Source organism: Oreochromis niloticus, linkage group LG7, assembly GCF_001858045.2.
Source record: "Oreochromis niloticus isolate F11D_XX linkage group LG7, O_niloticus_UMD_NMBU, whole genome shotgun sequence".
NCBI lineage: Eukaryota > Metazoa > Chordata > Actinopteri > Cichliformes > Cichlidae > Oreochromis > Oreochromis niloticus.
Genome location: NC_031972.2, coordinates 3853014 through 3874527, shown reverse-complemented (window position 1 = coordinate 3874527; position 21514 = coordinate 3853014). Strand labels below are relative to the sequence as shown.

The window sequence follows — 21514 nt, the reverse complement described above, 5'->3', positions numbered from 1 at the left end:
GCATGGGCAGCAGGTTAGGGTGGTTGATGATAGAGACAGAAATGTGCTAACGAGAGAAGAGAAGAAAGTTAGAGAGAGGAAGATGGGTGGAGGACAGTTAGAGAATCAGGAACTGCAGAGGGTTAGTAACAAAAAGAAATGAGGGCGGCTATGGAGAGGATAAAGAGTGGAAAGTTAGCTGATCCATATGACATACCTGTGGATTATTGGAGATATCTAGGAGAGAGGGAAATGATCTATTTGACCAGATTGTTTAAAACAACCTTGGAGTACGAGAGGATGTCCGAGGAATGTAGAAGTGTACTCATACTGATTTTCTTAATGGTCTTGCCCTTTCTTATTTGTCTGAGCTGCTCCACCCTTACATGCCGTCACATTCTTAGATCAGCTAACCAGGTGCTTTTAACTGTCCGAAAGACATTTTATAAATCCCGAGGAGACAGATCCTTTGCAGTTTTGGCTTCCAAAATGTGGAACAAGTTGCTCCATCCCTTTCTGTTTTTAAAACTCATTTAAAAACCCATCTTTTCTTCTTGGCTTTTAACCCAGTGTGAGTTGTCATTTGTCTTAAACGTCTTACCCTTTTTATGTACTTGTACTGATTGTTGTTTTATTTTCATTCCCCTATTTTTTATTTTTGTACAGCACTGTGGTCAGCTGTTATGTTGTTTTTAAAGTGCTTTAGAAATAAAGGGAAAGTGAAAGTAAAGTGAAAGTGATGATCAGTGAGCAGCAGTATGGCTTCGTGCTGAGAAAGAGCGCTACAGATGTCATGTTTGCATTGCGAGTGTTGATGGAGATGTATAGAGAATGTCAGAAGGAGCGTCACTGTCTTTGCGGATCTAGAAAGCATATTATTGGGTGCCAAGAAAGATGTGGTGCTCCGTCAGGAAGTCGGGAGTGGCAGAGAAGTCTGTGAGGCTGGTGGAGGACAATCTGCCGTGCAGAAGGAGGAGAAGAAGACCACAGAGAAGATTGATGCATGTTTTGAAGGAGGATATATGGAGGGTTGGTGTGACAGAGGATGATGGTACAGATGGAGTGAGATGGAGGCAGATGATCCAATGTGGTAACCCTTAACTGGAACAGCTAAAACAAGAGGAACAAGCAGTCTGGCTTGACAAATTATGGATGTTGGTTGGTGTCCACCAGGTGGAGCTTGAGTCTTTTCAGAAAACCAAAGAATTCAGGTCTCCTCACAAACATGTGGCACCACCGCACTTTGGAAAATGATAATTTACTTTGGCAAAGTTGCTGATTATAGCTTGAAGCTTTGATCCAAACCACATGAGAACTGAGAGTTCTGAAAACAAAGATGATTTACTTACGTTTGTCTTTTCAGGCAGAAGCAAACTGACGGGTGGTTTTCTGTGTTTCTGATGTTTGTTTGAGGTTTTTGCTGTTGTTTCCTTATTGTTTCTGGATACATATTGCAACCAGTCAGTTTCTGGCCTGTAATTTTCTAATACAGCTTGCAGGGACTCCATGGAAATAAATTGTGTTTAACCAGGATTATATGAGTTTTGACATCTGCTTTCCAAGTGTGTCCTGCCCAAGACAGGAAACAGTGGTGAATTATATAAACATAAATTCACACATGAAATGAGTTTACAAATGTGGATGACTAAAAGAGTAAGATGCAAAAACACTTCAAATGAGGGAATGTGATTGAGAATTGTTTTTGGTTTGAGGCTACAGATTGTTTTTATGTGTTTGAAATGAAGCTACCTGGTACCAAGACCTGAAGGGTTCCATTTTAAAAACTGATGGAGAGTCCAGGTATTTAGCTTCTAGGCTGGGCTGTGCATTTGGAGATGGTCCTGAGGGTCTTGATCCATCCTGTAATGATGTGAGTCGTTAAAGATCACATGGACCAAGACGTTAAATATTACCCTGACATCATGTGAATTATTGAGGTCACATGGGTCAGGATAGGTGCAGATGCAGAGCCGGGTCTTGTCCTGCTGAGGTGGATCTCCTATGTTGTGCCACGTGCTTGTGGAGTGGTTGTTTGGTTTCTCCTTTGCAAATGTCTGAGTACTACTTACTGCACTACATTGTTCAGCTTGTGTTTGGGTGTTTCATCCCAGGGTGTTGCTGGGTCTGAAGTGCACTGGGATTTTGGAAGTTCCTCCTCAGAAAGGTCAAAAGAAATTGATGGGATTAGACCAGCGGTCCACAATCTTTGTTGCGCCACGGACCGGTTTAATGTCAGACAATATTTTCATGGATCGGCCTTTAAGGTGTCGTGGATAAATACAACAAAATAAAATGATATGAACAAGACGGAAACTGTGGTATTTTGTAAATATAAAATTAAACGTGAATTCACTGTCTAATTGTGCAACTTTATTAGCAGGGTCCACCTGAAATGCGCCAACAATATTGAGAGTAACATCCTCCTCTCTCCCCTTAATGCTCTCTGGTCGCTATGGTAACGCGTAATATTTCTTTCAAAGTAAGAAAAACAACTACAACACGGGAAAAGACCCAGGGAAACCAAGTTAACGATAAAAACCTTGAAAACCAACTCGCGGCCCGGTACCAAACGACTCACGGACCGGTCCGTGGCCCGGGGATTGGGGACCACTGGATTAGGCAATGTCTTCAAACCTTCACATCTTCACGAACAAGGAGTCCAACTTCCTTCATTTCAAGTCCATAAGGCTGGCATGACTTGGATGAGTGAGAACTAAATGGACACAAGTTACAGACTGTGAACTCAATTTTGCTCTCTCTTCTTCAGATGCAAACATTACTCATAGACTGTGACACAGTCACATTACATTTAAGATTAGTTATATTTGCTGTGATGCACAGAGGAGGACAGCTCTGTTTTTACCCCCTAAAGTTGGGACTGTAAATCAAAATTTAGCTTCTAGGCTCCTTATTTGAGTTTCAACACATAAGATATGGTAAACCCAACAGTGCCAAAGTGGTGATTAAACTCCAGAAGTGTTGACCCACACGATGACTGTCACAGTGGCCTTCAGATGAATCAGTGGGGAATCCAGCCCAGAAGACATACACTAATCAAGGAATCCAAACACATAGTTTCTTTTTGCCATTTTTGTAGTTAAATGTCAACTCATAAAACATTGTGCCGTGAAAAGAAACAAAGTCTTTCTAACCAGCCCCACCAACTTTTCTTTTTTAAATTTTTACATGAATGGTGGAGTAAGTTTGTTTGACATCCACCAGGTCCCATCAATCTACCAGAGGTTGGTAATGGCTTTTGTTTTCCACAAATCTAAATAGGTACATTTTCAAAAACCGGATAATATTAGCTCGCAAATGACTTCTCATTGATTCAATTAGCATTGCAGTTTTTCCATTACGGGAGCTCCAAACAAGCAAAACTTCTTTAAACAGGATTGAACTTAAACTAAACGAACCTTAAATAGTTGGGTTGTTAATGATTTGAGGGATGTTAATGGCTGGGGACTTATGGGTGGAATTTCTTACAATTTTTGTAAAACTAACACTAGCCCATCATTGATACCTGTGAAGTGTAACCCTTCACAAATGACTACATGTTATGATCTCTTTGCATATTTCATTTTATTTCTGTAACATTTCAGATTTCTAAGACATTTCTAAACTCTGTAAGCAGAATCAATCATTTTATGCATTTAGGGTTTGTTTGTTTTTGGATACTTTATCTTCTGTTGCAGATTTCCCTCCTGCATGCTGACAGTGTGTGTGTGTGTGTGTGTGTGTGTGTGAGAGAGAGGGAGAGAGAGAAAAGCTTTGCAGGTGTGATTTTGCATATTTTCTATTTGGCTCCACTCAGCAGAGAGATTAGCAGCAGGTAGAGTGACAGGTGGATTAAAATGGACCGCATCTCTGGCTCGTGTAAAAAAATAAATATTAATTAGACCTTCATTATAGAGCAGTTAGTTGAATTGTCATTGCAGCAGTGCTGATGGTTTAACTCCTGTGTTGAGGTTTTTCTGTTCATGGCATTAAGTGCAGTAAATGCCGTTATTAGACAGCAAAATATTAAATTAAACTTTAAATGAAATAAAAACAAAAACTTAAATTGAAGTGTTCCAGGTATTTCTTACTGGAAGGAAGACCTTAAGGCAGTCCCAGAAATGCTGGAAAGATTATATCTTTTGGCTTGCCCATCCATCCATCCATTGAGACTGGTGCACCCAGGATGGATGGATGGAAAATTTCACACATCTATCCATGCATCTATTTTCTGCTGCTTATCCAAAGGAGCAGCAGTTTATAAGAAATGCCCAGCTCTGGCTTTCCCGGCTGCCTTCTCCGGCTCTTCTGGCAGAACACTGAGGTTTTCCAAAGCCAGCTGAGAGACATCATCTGCCTGATTCTGCCCCTGATTCGCTTCCATTTAAACACACCTGAAACACCTCACCTGGAAGACATTCTAGTCAGATGAAGAAGCAGCTGAACTGAATCCTTTCAGTGTAGGAGCAGCTCCGCTCAGAGGTCCTCGTCATTGCCTGAGCTCCTCACCCTGAGCCTGGCTACCCTTCAGAGCGAGCTCATTTCCCCTGCTTGTTTCTGAAAGTGTCTCGTTCCTTCATTCACTGCTCAGAGTTTCTGTCTAAAGCTGAGTGTAGGAACGTAGAATAAGTTTTTGCTTCGCCAACCTTCGGCCTTGAGCTACTTGAACTCCTCCACTTGGGACAGCAACTCATCTCCAGCCTATAGTGGGGCTTCATCCCATTCCGGCCAAGAATCACAGCTACAAAATGAATAAAACTGCTCCAGCTGAGCGTCAATCCAACTGATTTTTTTAATCTGCAGCTTCTCTACAGACAAACGCATTTGATTTTTAAAATTAGCCCATAAAATTAGCCTTTCTTGTGTGTTATCCCACACCTCTTGTGGTCTGATGGGTAATTGCTCATTGAAATGCATGTGGGGAGGCCGTTAGCCAGCTGCTGACATGAGGCTGACTCCAAGATAAATAAAGCAACCCAGGAGACAGCCCTGCTCTCCTCATCATCATATCTTAATTGGAAAGGACAGCTTTAATTAAAATGAAACCATTTAATGTATTTTGTAATTAAAGATGAGTTAGATGGCGACTGCTGGGTTGGGCCAGCAGGGCTGCTGAAACAGAAGCAGGCTTTGATTTCATCAACACATTAGAGTTAAATCTCCTATTTATTCTTTTCTTAGATAAAAATCCTCCTGTTAGGAATTTAAAGACATCAAATTCTGAGATGGATTATGGCTTGAAACATTAATTCAGAAGAACATTGGAAGAAGCAAAAACTGCAGTTCCTCTAATTTCCACTTGAAGCTCCAGCAGTGAGTTGGTTCCCCTAGACTCCCATGTTAAAATGTCCAAATTTTACAACAGAATTAACCATCTTTAACCTGGCTACAAAAAAACAGCTTAGTTTTCATTATTAGGGGTGTGGCCTCTTTGATTGACAGGTGGATGGTGACCCAGCTGCTAACTGCAAGGCTTCACCTCAGCTACTTGGAGCCCCTGGAACCTCTGGAACATCTTTTTATGTGGATATCATCTGGAGGTTAAAATGGTGACTTCTGGTTTCCAAAACACAAAACATGATGTTGAAAAATGGGTGATGTTACATTTATTAGTCCCTGAATCCTCCCTTCCTTATGCTGCAATAGGTGTAGGCTGCTGGGGGATTTCCATAATGCATTGAGTATTTCTTTTCACCCACTATGTGTTGATAGACCTCTCTGCATTGAATCATACTTGTTATTAATCTCCGGCTCTCTTCTACAGCATGTCTTTATCCCGTCTTCCTCCCCTCACCCCAACCGGTCGCAGCAGATGGCCCCACCCCTCCCTGAGCCTGGTTCTGCCGGAGGTTTCTTCCTGTTAAAAGGGAGTTTTTTCTTCCCACTGTCACCAAAGTGCTTGCTCATAGGGGTTCATTTGATTGTTGGGTTTTTCTCTTACAATATAAAGCACCTTGAGGTGACTTATGTTGTGATTTGGTGCTGTATAAATAAATTGAATTGAATCTTTCAGTTTACTATCAAACTGTAATTAATACAGCTCTGCAGCTGCACACTGGCTCAGTGTAATTATATTTGCGCTGTCTAGAAAATGCATTCTCTATATATGTGGGGGAATAATTACAAAACTCAAATAATAATTATCCCTATTGGTTTGCGATCACCTCCTCCCAGAATGCAGTAGTGTTGCAGAACAGAGGGTTTTGCTTTAACAGGCAAAAAAACATGCACTTCAATTTCTGCTAGCCTTCAACAACCTTGCTTTCATCCACTAGGTGGTGTGACATCTCCACCAGCCAAACACTGAGGCTCACCTGCCTGCTGTTACAGCAAAAGGTACACAACAAATGGAAATACATCTTAAACTTTAAAGTACAAGTTAAGTGAAATGTGCCTTTGAATAATATTTCATTCCAGGCGGCTTCCACTGATTCTGCGTGTCCTTCTCTACAACACTTGAAGCAGTGATTTCACATCTTTCTCTTTTGCATGCACACTCACTCTTCCTCCCCGCTTTCCCACAGACAAATAATTTGGTCCTGCCTCCTCCATCCCTCTGCTGTTAGGTGGTACAGCCCACTGCCATACTCAGCAGTCAGCCTCTCTCTCTGAGGAGGAGGATATAGAGTCTCTCACACTCTGGTTTTATTTCTCTCCTCTTCTCCTTCTCCTCTTGCTATGACCCATTTGACAAGCGGCTGCCACCAAGACCGATGTAAGTAACAGACACACGCAGACACAGAGTTACATGAGTGTGTTTTTGAGAGAGTGAAGAACGATGTGGTTAGGGTTCACCGGGAGTGCAGTGATGTGCAGGTGTGCATCTCAGGTGTGACCAAGTGTTCATGTGATGGAAACAACTCGTAGAGCGAGAGCAGGGCTGAAAATAGATGCTTTGCCCTTTACACTGATGTGAGGAGTGGGCTGAAAGAGCTTTAGATGTGGCTCAGGAGGTTTAGCAGGTCATCTACTGATCGGAAGGTTGACGGTTTGATTCCTGTCTGCTTCAGTTTCCATGTTAAAGTATCCTTGGGCAAGATACTGAAACCTGAGTTGCTTCTGATGCGTTCATTGGAGTGTGAATGTGTGTGAATGATAGATAGAAATAAAGCACTTAGACATAGAGAAAAAATGCTTGAATGAATGTGTGTGTGAAGCAGTGAATGTGACATGTTGTATAAAAGTGCTTTGAGTGCTCGAGTAGAAAAGTGACATGTAAAAACCAGTCCATTTACATGAGGAAAAGTGGTCTCAGCGTGTATTTCATTCATCTGTGAGTGTGTTGATGGACATGAAATATGTGTGCTTGATCTCATTCTTCACTGAAAGACTAAATTGTGCCTCTTCATCGCTCTAAAGTGAGATGCTGTCACATCACTTGTCTGAATCGGTGTCTGTGCAGGTGTTAGACAGCATTCAGAAACACAGTGCTGTTTCTCAAAATCAGGAATCAGCCATTTATAGCTTTTTTAAGCCAGGATGTGTTTTTTGTGCACATGTGAACTTATTCAAGAAGTATTGTGGATACAGTCTGCAGCTGATTTCAGCTTCTGAACATGCTTTGTTGGTGCAGAACGTTTTAGACACAGCACAGACAGAAACTAGGTTACTGTTAAAATAACGTGAACATGGAAAGTAATAACAGTTTTTTGTAAAAAATAACATTTTTCATGTAAGCATCATAATCTTTAAGGATTGGTATGACTAAAGGCGGCACAGCAGTGATGAATCTCAGCTTGTCTGAGCCTCTTGTTGTCCACATGTCGAAGAAAACAAACTCAAATACCTCCCGATGGTACTCAAAGTGTTTGTGTGAGTCTAAAATATACCAAATACTATTCACATTCACCTTAGAAGAGACACAAAAAGACATGAAAATGACCAACATGTTCTGATCTCAGGACCTCAGATTCTGTTGTTCTGTCAGATGTCTCTGGTGTCTCTGACTCACAGGTAAGGCATCCTTTGGTGTTTCTGCTCTGACACACCCACTCAGAGATAACAGGTTCATTTATATTGAGAAGGTTTAAATCAAACTTTCTTTTATAATCTGACTTTTGGCTAGGTTTAAGACCTGAAAACTACCTGGTTAGATTCAGGAAATGGTCACGGTTTGGGTTAAAATGTTCTCCTTTGCAGCATTAACCATGCATGTTGGTGCTTTATTTGGAGATGCCAGCAGTTTTTACATAAGCAAAAGGTCGCAACACCCTGAGAGTGAGAGTGGGCTAAAACAACAGTTCATTCTGGTGGAGCTGCGCCTCTGTCTGGTCCTTGTGGGTCCCTTTTGAGTCTCTGTTTTTCTGACTTCTTTCCAGCAAAAAGAACAAAGCTCTCGCTACAGCAGCACAGGGGCAGTGACTCTGAGGTCCTTTTCTTTGTTAAACACTCATCTAATCATAACAGATCCAATCAAGCTGTCTCCCCTTGCGACTCAAAACTAATTAACGATAGTTAAGCTCATGGTTGTGTTGATTCATCCTTGAAAAACATGTAACATCCTCACCATCCACACTCACAGATCAGTGTCACAGTTTGTAAAAGTGGTGTGAATGTGGCTGAAGAGGCTGTGATCATCTCTAAAATATTTGGGACTCAGTAACCTTTTTAAACAGATGCTGAAGGCATTAAATCAAAAAAATCCAAAATAACGCAAAAGTCAGGACACATGAAGTTTGTTTAAGTTTAACACAGGGTGGAGAACATGACAACAATGTGACTTTTTTTCGGTTTTGATAAATGATTTTAAGACGTCAACCATTTTCTGAAAACCTGAGCTGTGACACTGAATTTTTAGTGCAGCAGGATGAACATCAGAGACATAAAGTCACAAACTAATGAAAGCAGGATGCAGAGGAGATGAGGAGATCACTGCAACAGGAAACTGAATGGATCTGTAATCGGCACACCGATCATCCAGACTGACGCTGTGGATGAGAAGCTCCTGTTTTATTTCTTCCTTGAAGACATTAAGGAGCTGACAGATGGGCGCTGACGGCTGTGTTTGTCTGTCACATATAGAATTAGGATGTTTTTCTAATGTATGTAGACAGTAATGTACGCATATTGTCACTTTAAGGTAATTCATGTGGCAGTACGATAGCAATATACCGCGGAATAGTCAGCAATTCAACACTGTATATGATCACACAGATTACACTAAACATCAAAGTCAGCTTGGTATGTGTCAGCCATTCCCACCATATTTTCCTAATCTCTCATAAACTGCCATCTTTATGACGGATAACAGTTACATAAATTGATTTACTTCTATTTGAAATCAGTTCATCTTCTTCCAGTGGCTTGAAAGGTGTGAAAAACTAAATACTCTGAAAATATGAAACTATCTCAAGTTTGATATATTTCACATTTTTTACCCTATTTTTACCCTGGGTTATATTTTTGCAGTGGGTGCATCCACAGATGAGGTCAACTAAAACCAAAAAACCAGCTCAGTTTTTTGTCCTAAAACATGAGTTGCTTCACTGGATTCACACTTCTTCTTTATGTTGGGCCTTGGTGCAGGCAGAAGAGGCTCTTCACTTCCAGTCACTAAAAATATGAACAGAAGTTTCATCAAGTCACAAAAAAAAGACCCCGTGCAGACTAAACACGCCACTTTTGAAATGCTCTTGGTGTGATTTAAATTCGTGTGAAATAAAAAAGTATCTGAGAGACATGAAAGACCTGCAACCATTGCATCCTGGGGTACCTCTCTTTAATTCTTATGATTGGCTGACCCTTGCAGATTAAAGGCTTGGACATTTGGTGGGTGGAGTCTCTCTACTCAGAGCCAAAGCTCTGCCCCTGAGATGACCATATTAGGTACTTCCCCTTTTTGTGACGTCCCAGAGTCAATAATAAAATAAAATACCAGTCTGCAGCCCGAGCTTTTAACTCAGAGAGATCACTCTACATACACTGACCTCATTGGTCATATTTAATATGAACAGCCATCTTGTAGTTTTACAAGATGTTAGTGAGATCTACTAGGATATATGGCTTGGAGAAAGACAGTTTTCAAGCTGGAGATGTTAAGATCTTCACTGGGAGTGATCAGGATGGACAAGATTAAAAATGAGTACATCAGCTGAGGTTGAGCGGTTTCGAGACAAAGTTGGAGAGGAGGGACAGTAGAAGTGTTGGACAATGGATGAGGAGGACCACAGAGAAGATTTATGGATGCAGTGAAGGAGTACATGTAGAGGGTGGTGACGCAGAGGAGGATGCTAGGGATAGGATGAGATAGAGACAGATGATCGGCTCTGGCAGCAATCGAAAGACAAAGAAGAAAACAACACTGGAACACGAGATATATGACAGGAAACAACCAGAAGCAATAGGTCCCCTTTAAAGACTTGATTTGACCTGATGAGTAAAGTTTTAAGGCTTAGCAGAAACAGTTTCAATTTTATTTATATAAAACCAAATCACAACAACAGTTGCCTCAAGGTGCTTTAAGATATGTTAACCTTTATTAGTTCCACATGTGGGAAATTTGTTACATTTACATTGTAAGCTAAGGATCCCAAAATTATACAGAGAAAATAGAGAAAACCCCAACAATCAGATGACCCCCCCATGAGCAAGCACTTTGGCAGTGGAAGGGAAGAACGGCCTTTTAACAGGAAGAAACATCTGGCTTCCCTTGCCCCCAAACAGCTGCAGCAGGCATGCTGTGGAAGAGAACCAGAGATTAAGAATAAATAATCATTAAATGCAGACAGATGTATAAACACAAAGTGAGTGAAAATGAGTAAAATAATAGTATTATTAATAATACTAGTCAAAAGTGGCTATTGATCCCAAGAGTTCAAAGATGTGAATTTCATTCCAACTTTAAAAAGTAATTTTATGAGCTTCTCCTCACCAAAAATTATGTCTCTAATCCTCATTTTATTCTCTTAGAATTATATTAAAACCTTTTATTACTAAGTTCGGAGCATTTAATAAAAAGTATTAAGTTGTGTTTCGTCTCAGACTGTTTTAAAAGCAACACACAAGCTTCTGATTAATGTTGAGTGCAATACAAGTGGCCAGTTGTTTCATCAGTGCAAAATGCAGATACAGGTATTCTGCTGATAAAGGCTCATAAACTGTTTTAACTGCTGAAGCAGCCATCTACATTCCACAGAAAATGTTGGTGTTAGTTAGCCTAGTATACATTTTTGACAGCCCTTTTTGCTGTTGCTATTTTGATGAATGTTGTGTTTTTCATGAATCTGATGGAGGCGGACAGACCATCATCATCACCGCAGAGCGAACGGACGCTCTCTGACAGTTCTTCAAAAACTTAGACAGACAGACAGAAAGAAGCAGCCTTATTGGCCTCATCCAAACGCCAGCACCCGCCCTCTGCTCTGCTCTGGATTTCCTGCCAAACTCTGAAAAGCTCGTCCCTGAAAACCAATAACCACGAGGGTGTGAAATTATCTTGTCATCGCTCTCTTCTATCCCTCGTCTCGCATTTCTCCTCTTCTTCTCTGTCTCCACCCTATAAAGCTTATGTGCCGGCCAAACAATGCAATGCAATATAAGCAATGAAACAGCAGTAATCACTCAGTCACCCGTTCAGCGCGCTGCAGGCACTGTGGCGACCTGGCAGCCTTATCGATCTCTGGTGGCGGGAACGATTAAAGGCACCCCGGCAGTTAACAGATGGTGAGTGACGGCACTCATAAACCTCGCACTAAAAGACTAATGTCCTACAAGCTGCATCCGGCGTGCCAGCAATAAACAACCCTGCCGCAGACTGTCAGCGATACGAGCAGGGAGAGAGGGATGAAGGGAGGCGACGGGCCACCTGCTGTCCCGCCAAACATGGTTTGACATGCGGGGGGTCCTCGGAGCCGAATATGGAGCGCTGATGGAGGTCATGGAGAGACAGTCTGCTCTCAGCTTTCAATTACAAAACCCAAATGGTGCCTGAATGGTTCAAATCTGAAGGAAAGAGGACAGACAGAAACCCAACGGAATACTTTGGAAGAAAGATACTTTACAAAAATACAGCAATTATAGAAAAAAAGCTTGACAATGGCATAGAAACAATGGCGTAGCTCCATGTATGCTAATGTTGGTCGAGCTGACCACCTCTTCAGTTTAGTTTGAAAAATCTCAACAATTAATATCTTGCATCTAACAATTTAGACTAGATTCACACTTAGGTGTCTTTAGTTAATTGTCATGACAACAGCAATTAATCATGGAAAGATAAGCTTCAGTTAGCAGTTAGCATGAGCCAAGCTGCCTGCACGTTACTGTCGTTGTTCATATAAAACAGTCTGATTTCTCAACACAGTGATAGCTTAGGGCAGGGGTGTCCAAACTTTTTTCACTGAGGGCCACATACATAAAAATATAGGAGGGGCTGGGCCACTTACTAGAAATTAGGTATATAACCTTAACTGTACTGTATTAAAGTTAGAAAAATCATTTAAAAGTGGTCAAATATGTTATATTGTTGAATATAATTAAAGACAAAACTGCCTTCATCACAGCTTTCCATAAATGGATCTTTATTAATTTATTCAGAAAAAGCTTTGGTAGCTCATTCTCAGAACAGCAGCAGATTTCTTGGACAGAAGATTTACAGCACAGAGAAAAAACAATAAAGGGGAAAATGGGACGGGGACATTTCAAGTTTGTTATTTAAGTTCTTAGGCTTAGCAACACACCTATTAACGTTCATTTGAAACTGTTATCAACATTAACAGACTGAACTGGACTGAATAACAGGAGTGCATATAATTTTAGTAAATTATTCTGGTGAGTATCAGCTGCGCTGGGTATGTAAATCGGCCCATCCAGCCGCGGTGCTGATTTTACGCCACTCGTGCAAAAATCTGGACAAATGTCACTTGATCAAGGAGCAAATCTGCATCAGATGAGATCAGCTGACTTTGCGTGTGCGTGCGCTGTGCACAGCGGTGTGTACTCTGTGTGTTAACAAGAAAAACGCATATAAGAAAGTGGTGCGCAAAAGCAGGGTAGTGACAGAATTGATGCGCATTATTGATATTTGAAGCATGTGTACCTGCACATTAACACACGGGTACTGTGGAATATATTTTTTGCTCGTGCTCTCGTCCACTCCCCGCAAAAAAAATTAGCAGCTGTGCGGCATCTGTGGCATCGGTGCTCGGATCGCATGCGATGGAGTAAAAATCAAAAGCACAGCTTTATCAGACAGTTGCAGTTTAATGTTGGCTGACAGTCTTCAGTGCGTGGCACAACTGTATTTCTGGACACGCTGACGTTGTTGAAGTCCTGCACTGTTTCCGGGCACATTATTTCGGTGACTTTAACGAGGCCGTGTTTCATGAGGTCTCCATCTGAAAAAGGCTCGCCATGTCTTGCGATGAGTTGGGCGACCTCATAGCTGCTATTGGAGCCTTTTCCTGGACAATTTGAGCACGAAAAAAATACTGTTGCTGACCCCGCATGATAGCTAGCATTTGCTTTAATTTCTGCTCTCGCTCAGCACCAGTGTAGGATGCATAGGCCTGATGTTTGGTTTCATAATGACGTCGTACATTATACTCTTTCATAACTGCCACAGTTTCAGTGCAGATCAAACAGACACACGTCCCCTTGAGTTCTTTGAAGAAATATTCACTCTCCCACCGTGTCTGAAATTTTCTGCATTCACTTTCTACCGTTCGCTTCTTTGGTTCTGCCATGTTTGGTAACTTGGGGTAAATTTCTTCTGTGATTGTCCTTTTTGGTAGAGCAACTGCCTTGATCAACAGTAGCCCCCCCTGGTGTTAAAACTAAGAAGTGCAATACACTCAAGCAAAAGTTGAAGTGCGGGCCATTTTCTATTCTATTAATAAAATTACTTGAGGGCCAATTAAAAATGGACCGCGGGCCGGACTTTGGACACCCCTGGCTTAGGGTGACCAACCGTCCTCTTTTCCCCCGGCGTTTCCCCCGGCGTCCGGGGGGATTTTCGAGATGGATGAAAATGTCCGGGTTTTCCCATAGGCATACAGAGGACCCATATGTGCGACTTCGTCCCCGAACTGCTCCGTTGTAAGTGGTTGTTCCGCGCTCACAGACGGGACAGAGTGCGCAGCGGCGCACTGAAAGATGCCACAAGATGCCAAAGCGCAAGTGCATCTTTTCAGACAAACTGCAAAACAAATTTCCCTTGTACCATCCCTCGGAATAAATCGGAGGCGGAGTGCAGTGTGTGCAGAGCTGGCAAATACGTTTGTGTGTCTAACAAAGGTTTAAAAACGTATAAACAGGGGTGCATATAAGTGGTCAAAATAAAAGACGCGCACCAGATAAGAAGTTGCAACGCGCGTTTGCGTACATATAACAGGCGCTGTTTTTGTCTGCTAGAGTGGGATTTTCACCGCATATTCTGCACCACATCTCTGTGCATTCATCATTTGTTTGAAGCCAGCTCACTTTCTGCAACCACTTTTCCGAGAATACGCGCTTCTTTTGCGGTTCGGACTCCTGACATTTCATTGGAGGTGGAGGAACACCAAAGTAATTGCTTAAAGGAGCTTCTTCGACATCTTTAAGAGTTCTAAACAAATGTCTGTCCTCCTCCAGAAAATCTTATGTATGCAAACGCGCGTTGCAACTTCTTATCTGGTGCGCGCCTTTTATTTTGACAGTGAATGCGCACCTGCGGACCACTTATGTGCACTCTCCATATAAAGGCGAAAATTCATCTAGTAAGTTGACTGAGTTCTTTGTTACACCTGGGAAAAACGAGGATGTTGTTGTATCTGCAGCAGAAGGTGCACTGGCATTTCATACTATGAAGCGTCACAATAGCTACAGACCCATGGATTGCACTTGTGTGTTGCTAAAAAAAAGAAGCATTTCCAGACTTTAACAAAGCAAAAAAGTGCCCGCACCAAGACTGAAGCTATTGTCAATGGTGTCATAGTGCTACATTCAGTTGAAGTCACTCTTTGAGCTCTTAATAAAATCCAGTACTGTGTCATTTGACTGGAAGAATGGTGGCGTGCAAAAAAAATTAATTGAGGTTAGAAACGCGAAATGAGACAGCAGAAACCATTGCACAATACCTCACTGGTCATTTTTCTTATACAAATGAGGCATTATTTCTGTAATGTTATTTAATTCTAGAGGTTTTTAAATTATTTTTTGCACTTGTTGACTTGTAAAAGCCTATAAGACGTTTTTATTTCACCATTCATTTACCGCACAGAGAAGGCATTATTTAAATATGTTACATTTTTCTTTAAGCAAACAGTATTATTAAAATTCTTCATGACTGGGCCAAGTGTCCTCTTTTTTGGAAATCAAAATATGGTCACCCTATGATAGCTTCTCCTAGATTTTAATGCCAAATTACATGAGCCATTGCCTCGTCTATCAGAATATTTACATGAGGCGAGCAGTCATTGTGAATAGGATTTGACAGACTGATGCCTGCAGTGGCTTTCAAAAAAACGTCTGTCTTCCATGCAAACTATAGGACACCATGACTATCTGCTAGTGACCAACGCAAGTGCAAGGAGGTGTTCAGTATAGCAAACTTTACTTTTTTGCAACCAATATCACACTATCGACTGCCAGCAACCTCTTGCAACCAATCACCAACCAGTCTTAGAATATACATTTTTCCCTAGACTGGTGGTTATCAGGGGGTCACTGAACACTGTCTAGGCCTAAATAAGTATATACAGTAAATGTGGCTTTAGCACTTAATTTCATGTTGACTACCAACTGGCTGGGGAACACACATTTTTCTCTCCTGACCAGTGATTGCCAGATGGTCACCACCTCATCACAGATGCCAAGACCAAATCTGAACTTGGGGGGAATGAAAAAAATATTAATTCCAAGTGACACATCAAAAACTTCACATTTGTTTCAAAATGCCAGTTGTGCCTTTCTCACAAACATAGGGTTAGGGTCATGTACTGCCTTAGACAAAAAAGTTATTTATTATACTACTCATCCTAATAGTAATCCAAAGAGCACTCCACTGTGATCACCACTCTGATTCTACTGTAGAAATAAGGCTGCTCATCTCTGCTTTGTTACCTACTGAAAATCAGGCTCTGGCTCCTGGGCTGGAGTCTGCATACACCACTCTGGGTTCTTCACTACTAGCTTTGTGTGCTTTGCAGCTGTCTCTACAATTTACCTTCTTGTCAGTGTCCTGTCATGCAATAAATAAATAAAAGTCCACATCTCTACTCCTCCTAAGTTGTAAATCACTCCAAAATTTTCCACCTCACAGCACATGAACAAAAGCTAGCTGAATGTAGCATGTTTGCAGAAAAAAAGGCATTTATGCAAAGAGCATAAGCTCAATAATGGAGTTACTATGTGAATGGATTGTGTGGCAATAAATATATATGGTCACACAATGCATATAATATAAAGAGTTTGAACCATTTAGGTGTATACATGTAAATTCTGTTATGGTCGTACATTAGCTTGCTTGTTCTGATGCATTATAAACTTTTGGTTTCTGAATTAGCTTAGCATTCAGATGTGAAATGGGTTTCAGAAGACGAGGACTGGAATTTAAATTGTTCTCACAGTGCAAATTGTTTCTTTCTATTTCTTCTATTCGTTGGAAAAAATTGTTGGCTTCATTTTGCTCTCATTCACAAAAGGATACAACAAAAATTTTCTAGAAAGTTTATGAAGCATGCCCGAGAAACGGTCAAGGGGAGTGTGCAGGGGTGGGGAACTCCAGGCCTCAAGGGCCGGTGTCCTGCAGGTTTTAGATGTGTCTTTGATCCAGCCTAGCTGATTTCAATGGCTAGATGACCTCCTCAACTTGTCTTGATGTTCTGAGGCCTGATAATAAACTAATCATTTGATTCAGGTGTTTTGACCCAGGGTGATATCTAAAACCTGCAGGACACCGGCACTCGAGGCCTGGAGTTGCCCACCCCTGGTCTAGATGATGGCAATGCTGCATCTCCAACTTTGAGATAAATAAAATAAAATATACCCGACTAGATAAAATAAATGCTAGTCGGGTATATTTTAGCATCTTTTCAGCCAGTGAGTCTTGTTTGAGAGTCTTGTTTCTCTCATGCATTTTGACTTCAAAGTTCTTCTGTTAAATAGGTGAACAATCCTGTATGAAGAGGTAGATGTAAACCAAAGCATACCTGGTTACAGATAGCTCTTTGGATGCTAAGAAGTGAAATGAAGTGAAACTTTCAGTGACCCCAAAGATTGCAACTTTTTAACTCCAAGTCCTTCTGGCCATCTTGGTAATGAGTCTGGGCAGTTGTTTGGGGCGCTCCCATCTAAATGGATGAAGACAGAGCCTTGGTATCAACTTCTGTGGTCAGAGCCACATAAAAACTGTGCATGTCCTGTATGTATGAAGAAACAAACAGAAATGCTGGTCAAATCCATGAAAAACACTTAACAAATTGGAGGACTTTGCCCCAGAATAAGGTTTCCATTTTTTCCCCTTTGCTGATTTATGTCTACTGAACATGTGCAAAGTTTCATAACATTTCAAACTTCTAGGCCACTAGAGGACTTTCAGTTTAAGAGACTTGCTCAGGAGAGTAATTCTCTAATTTTTCTGGAGCTCGAACTCTTTACTGTAACTTCCAGACACAACCTCAGAGATTTATCACGGCAGCATTACGTAACAGCCCAGCACAAGAGTTTACAATGGTTTCTGAAATCAATTTTTCTTCTTCCTTTTCGTTAGGGCATACCCCATTTTTGTGCTCTCTTTGGCTGACAGACACGCTTGTTGTTGATAGGAGGAAAGCAGCATGAATGTGAGAGAAAATTAACTCCAGTCTGACAGATGGAAGCCAATTAGACTCTCTGGCCGCTCGTTAGGGTGGCCGGCTGAGCCCGCTGGGGCTGTGTGTGTGTGTGTGTGTTTGTGTACATGGAGGGTGTGTAGCTGTGCATTTTGTTTGTGGTAGACTTTTTCTTTATTAATTTACTTTTGTGAGTTGTGCAAGTGCTGTGTGAGAGCTGTGTGTGGATTATGGCTTTAGTTAGTGTTTGTTTGTAGACTTGCGCTAAGGCCAGCGCTAAGAGTGAGTCTCTAGGAAAGTATGTCAGTGTAATGCCACGTAAAGTGATGGATAGTGTGCTGTCAGTAATACAGGGATGTGTGTGTGTGTGTGTGTGTGTCAGCTGTGGGTTCAGGCAGTGTTTTATGTCCAACTCCATTACCGTCTTCCTCGGGTCAGGTGCTGAGACACCGGGCCTCAGTGTCTAACTTAATTTGACGGTTTGTTTTCCAGACGCCAGGATGAACGGTGAACTGAGAGCCGGTCGTACCACGACAGCCAAGAGAGGAAGCAGCGCCATTGACAGGTGCGTCTGCATATCTACCACTCCACCTGAGTTACAGATATTGCTTCTGTGGTGACATTTATAGAAACCTCAATTTAAAAATAATGAAAAAGATCATGACTTGCACCCTCACAACATCATCAAATAAGTTTAAAAATAATTAAAGTTTGACTAAAGAGTGTCCTAAAGAGGAATTCTATTCACTATCCTCAGCTGGAAATTGTTTTATGGTGGTTCTATGTTAAAATGTAAACCCATTTGGAGGGAAAACTTGGAGGAAACTTCCAGTATGAAGTTTAGGGATTGCTTGGAAATGGGCTTTGCAGTTGTCACTATGCATTGCTGATAATTTAGAAATCTGCCTTAGAGACATGATAAGATGAAGAGAAGCAGTAGCATCTCATAATCCCAGTGCAGGTGGAAGTGGTACATCATCAAGGTAGAGAAAAGGCAGTTTTAGGAAGACACTTTGATTGCTTTGGAGTAGAAAGTTTGCATGTTTGTACATTATCTTGCACCGGTTACTGAAAAGTGTGCATAATTTAATAATTTTATTATTATAAATGCCAATCAATCTTAAAGAACTCAAAAGAAGCAATGTGGAAATGTTAAAAAACAACTAAAGATAAAGAATATCCAAACAAACAAGCCAGCAGCCTTTCTTGATATCCAGCTGAGATGATTATTTATCGTTCTTAAACATCATCTAGATGTCCTCCTTAGACTTTCCAGAAAAGAAAGCTTGTGTTTAGAAGCTGTTTCATATTTTTCCATCGAGAAATTAGTATGAATGTCAAAAATACTGCGCCTGAACGGTAAGTTAACGACCATATCTCCTTCTTTCTCATCCTTCTGAATTAATTAATTAGTGTCCATCACAGGTTTATAATGATGACATCAGGTGGCAGAGTTGATGAGTGTGACAATAAAGACATGTGAAGTTTGCCATGAAAGAAATCAGACAGTTTACATGCAGACACATGTAACTGACTTAAAAGTGTTTTATTGCTTTATTCACAGCTGTTTGGTAACCAAATGTGAATCAAACGCCACTGCACAAAAACAAACAAACAAAGATATATGCAGTTCTCGGTTTTACCATCATCACTCTTTAGAAGCTGCTCTTCTTAGATTTTCTAATGAAATTTTGATGAAGAAAGATGAAAACTTTTGATTTAACAGCACCATCCAAATCCTCACATTGATCATTGCTGAAAACTTTGGCTTCTCATCTGTTATCTTGTTGTGTGGTGTGTCTCAAGGTTCTGTTTTGGGACCTGCCGTGTTTGCACTGTATTTATTAGCATTTGGAGAGACCTTGGGCACTTTTAAAGGTGTCTCATGCCTTACATATGACATGATAGCCAGTTATAAATTTTATTTTTTTCACAGAATGTTGCAAAAATAATTATCAGTTATCATTATCATTATAAGTTCTTGTTTGTGCTCTTGACAGCTTTGTTGCCACTGTGATTAACAATCTTGGCCATCATTGGCTCAATCAAAAGTCAGGACCAGGCTCTTAGCTTTGATAATTATGTTGATAGTCTTTGTCATACTACTTTGTGGATGTTTTGTGCTACGGTTGAATGGCGTCCAATTGTAATTCAGTGTAAACTAGTCTCAGTAAGTTGCTTATAAATGGTCCAAAGTGGTGATTACTTTCAGAGCTCTGCATAGTCACATGTCTGCTGACATTAGTGAACTCTTGCATTAATAAATATCATGCAGGTCATTGAGGTCATCCGACCAAAACCTTTCAATGGTTCTTTGTTCTAGAATGAAAATTAAAAGAGACTTATATGTAGATACATTTTGCTTCCTTCCTTCCTTAATTTCCTTCACTGCAGTAATCTGATGGATGCTGAACCTTTATTACACATAGAAACATTAATATCCGTCAGACATGTTTGCTGAGTAGACAACATAACAAATCAAGGTGATGCTTATACACACGACCTACCTGACTATTTAAATAGGACACCTGAAAAGTCTATTTGGATGAAAATCTGTATCTAAGAAAATGTGTTGTTCCCGACGTCTCCATGCAACTGCAAACTTATGTTTTGTAATTCAGGAAATTCAGACCAAACTTCCCTCCCTGTTTGTAGAAGTGTAATCCAGGGAAGGAAGAAGGCCAGTAATAGTGTTTGTGTTGTGTTGATGAGCCTTTGCTGAGGCCCCCGTTTTTCAGACTTATATCATTCTATCAAAATAGCTCTGACACATAAACTGTTAAAACTTTACAATGCGACTCCCCTGCATTTTATTTATTATTATAAAGGTATTTTATTTTGAATTACAATGTAATTACATTTACCTACAAATACTTAAAGGTAGGTACAGTAGAATAAGGGGCTAACAAGTCTGATTTTTACAGGAATCAAAGAAATAATTATTATAAAATTAAATGTATTTAATGCTATTACTTCATAGTATGGATATAGATAAACACTATACTAAGTAAAGCAATGCATAAGTAATGAGTAATTTTAGGTAGTGCATAATTTAATAGGAATTTTGTGGAAAAACAAACAATAGGAGGAGCAAGGAGCAAGTGTTTAATCTTTTACATTTCTATATTTTCATTTCATATCATTATGTTTATGTACATGACGTTCTGTTATTCAATTTCCCTCACTTTTTAGTAATTATTTAGCAGAGATTTGGAACAGTTTATTGATAATTTAGTTATCAAGTTAGGTTAAAGTTAAATTAAATAAATAAACATTAGTCTAGTCCATGATATGACTCCTGACCCAAAAGCTACAGCAGACTCATGAGGTGAGATGGAAAAACATTGTTTATCTGCAAAATTACCATGAAATTACAAACTTTAAATTAATTACACTGCATTTAAAATTATGTACAGAATAATTTCTGTCTGCTTTCCTGTAAAATATCTGAAGTTACACACTACATAAATGTATTTAGAGTATAAATATTTCTTTGTTTCCTGTAAAAACTTGACTCCCTACCCCCTTATTCTAGTGAACCAACCTTTAAGTATTTGTAGGTAAATATAATTGTAATTTAAACTTAATTAAATTGTAATTCCATTTAATCACAGGGAATTATCCAAATTTCACTCACATTACCAGCATGCCATCCCGCTGACACGAGTGTGATATCAGAAATTACTTCCTCCGAGGTAAAAAAGAGGAAAAAACAAGTACAACTAGTGTTGCTTCAGTAAATCCATTTACATTAGAAAACATCCATGAACGGTTCACAGAGACAGCATTCCTCT

The 21514-nt window shown here is 40.3% G+C and overlaps 1 protein-coding gene across 7 annotated transcripts in view; it reads left to right on the top strand.

Moving 5' to 3' along the window:
* The first annotated feature begins 6557 nt into the window (after nt 1–6557).
* The window catches only part of LOC102076199 (RNA-binding Raly-like protein), a 73623-nt gene continuing 58666 nt past the window's right edge, over nt 6558–21514 (top strand). For 2 of the 7 annotated variants that reach the window (XM_025908983.1, XM_025908980.1), the window contains exons 1-2: nt 6558–6691; nt 18213–18285. In XM_025908983.1, the coding sequence (XP_025764768.1) occupies nt 6655–6691; nt 18213–18285 (110 nt within the window). In that variant the 5' untranslated portion in view covers nt 6558–6654. Of the gene's footprint in view, nt 6692–18200; nt 18286–21514 lie in introns of all 7 variants that reach the window. The other 5 variants (XM_025908978.1, XM_025908979.1, XM_025908982.1 and 2 more) reach the window with 4 other exon arrangements.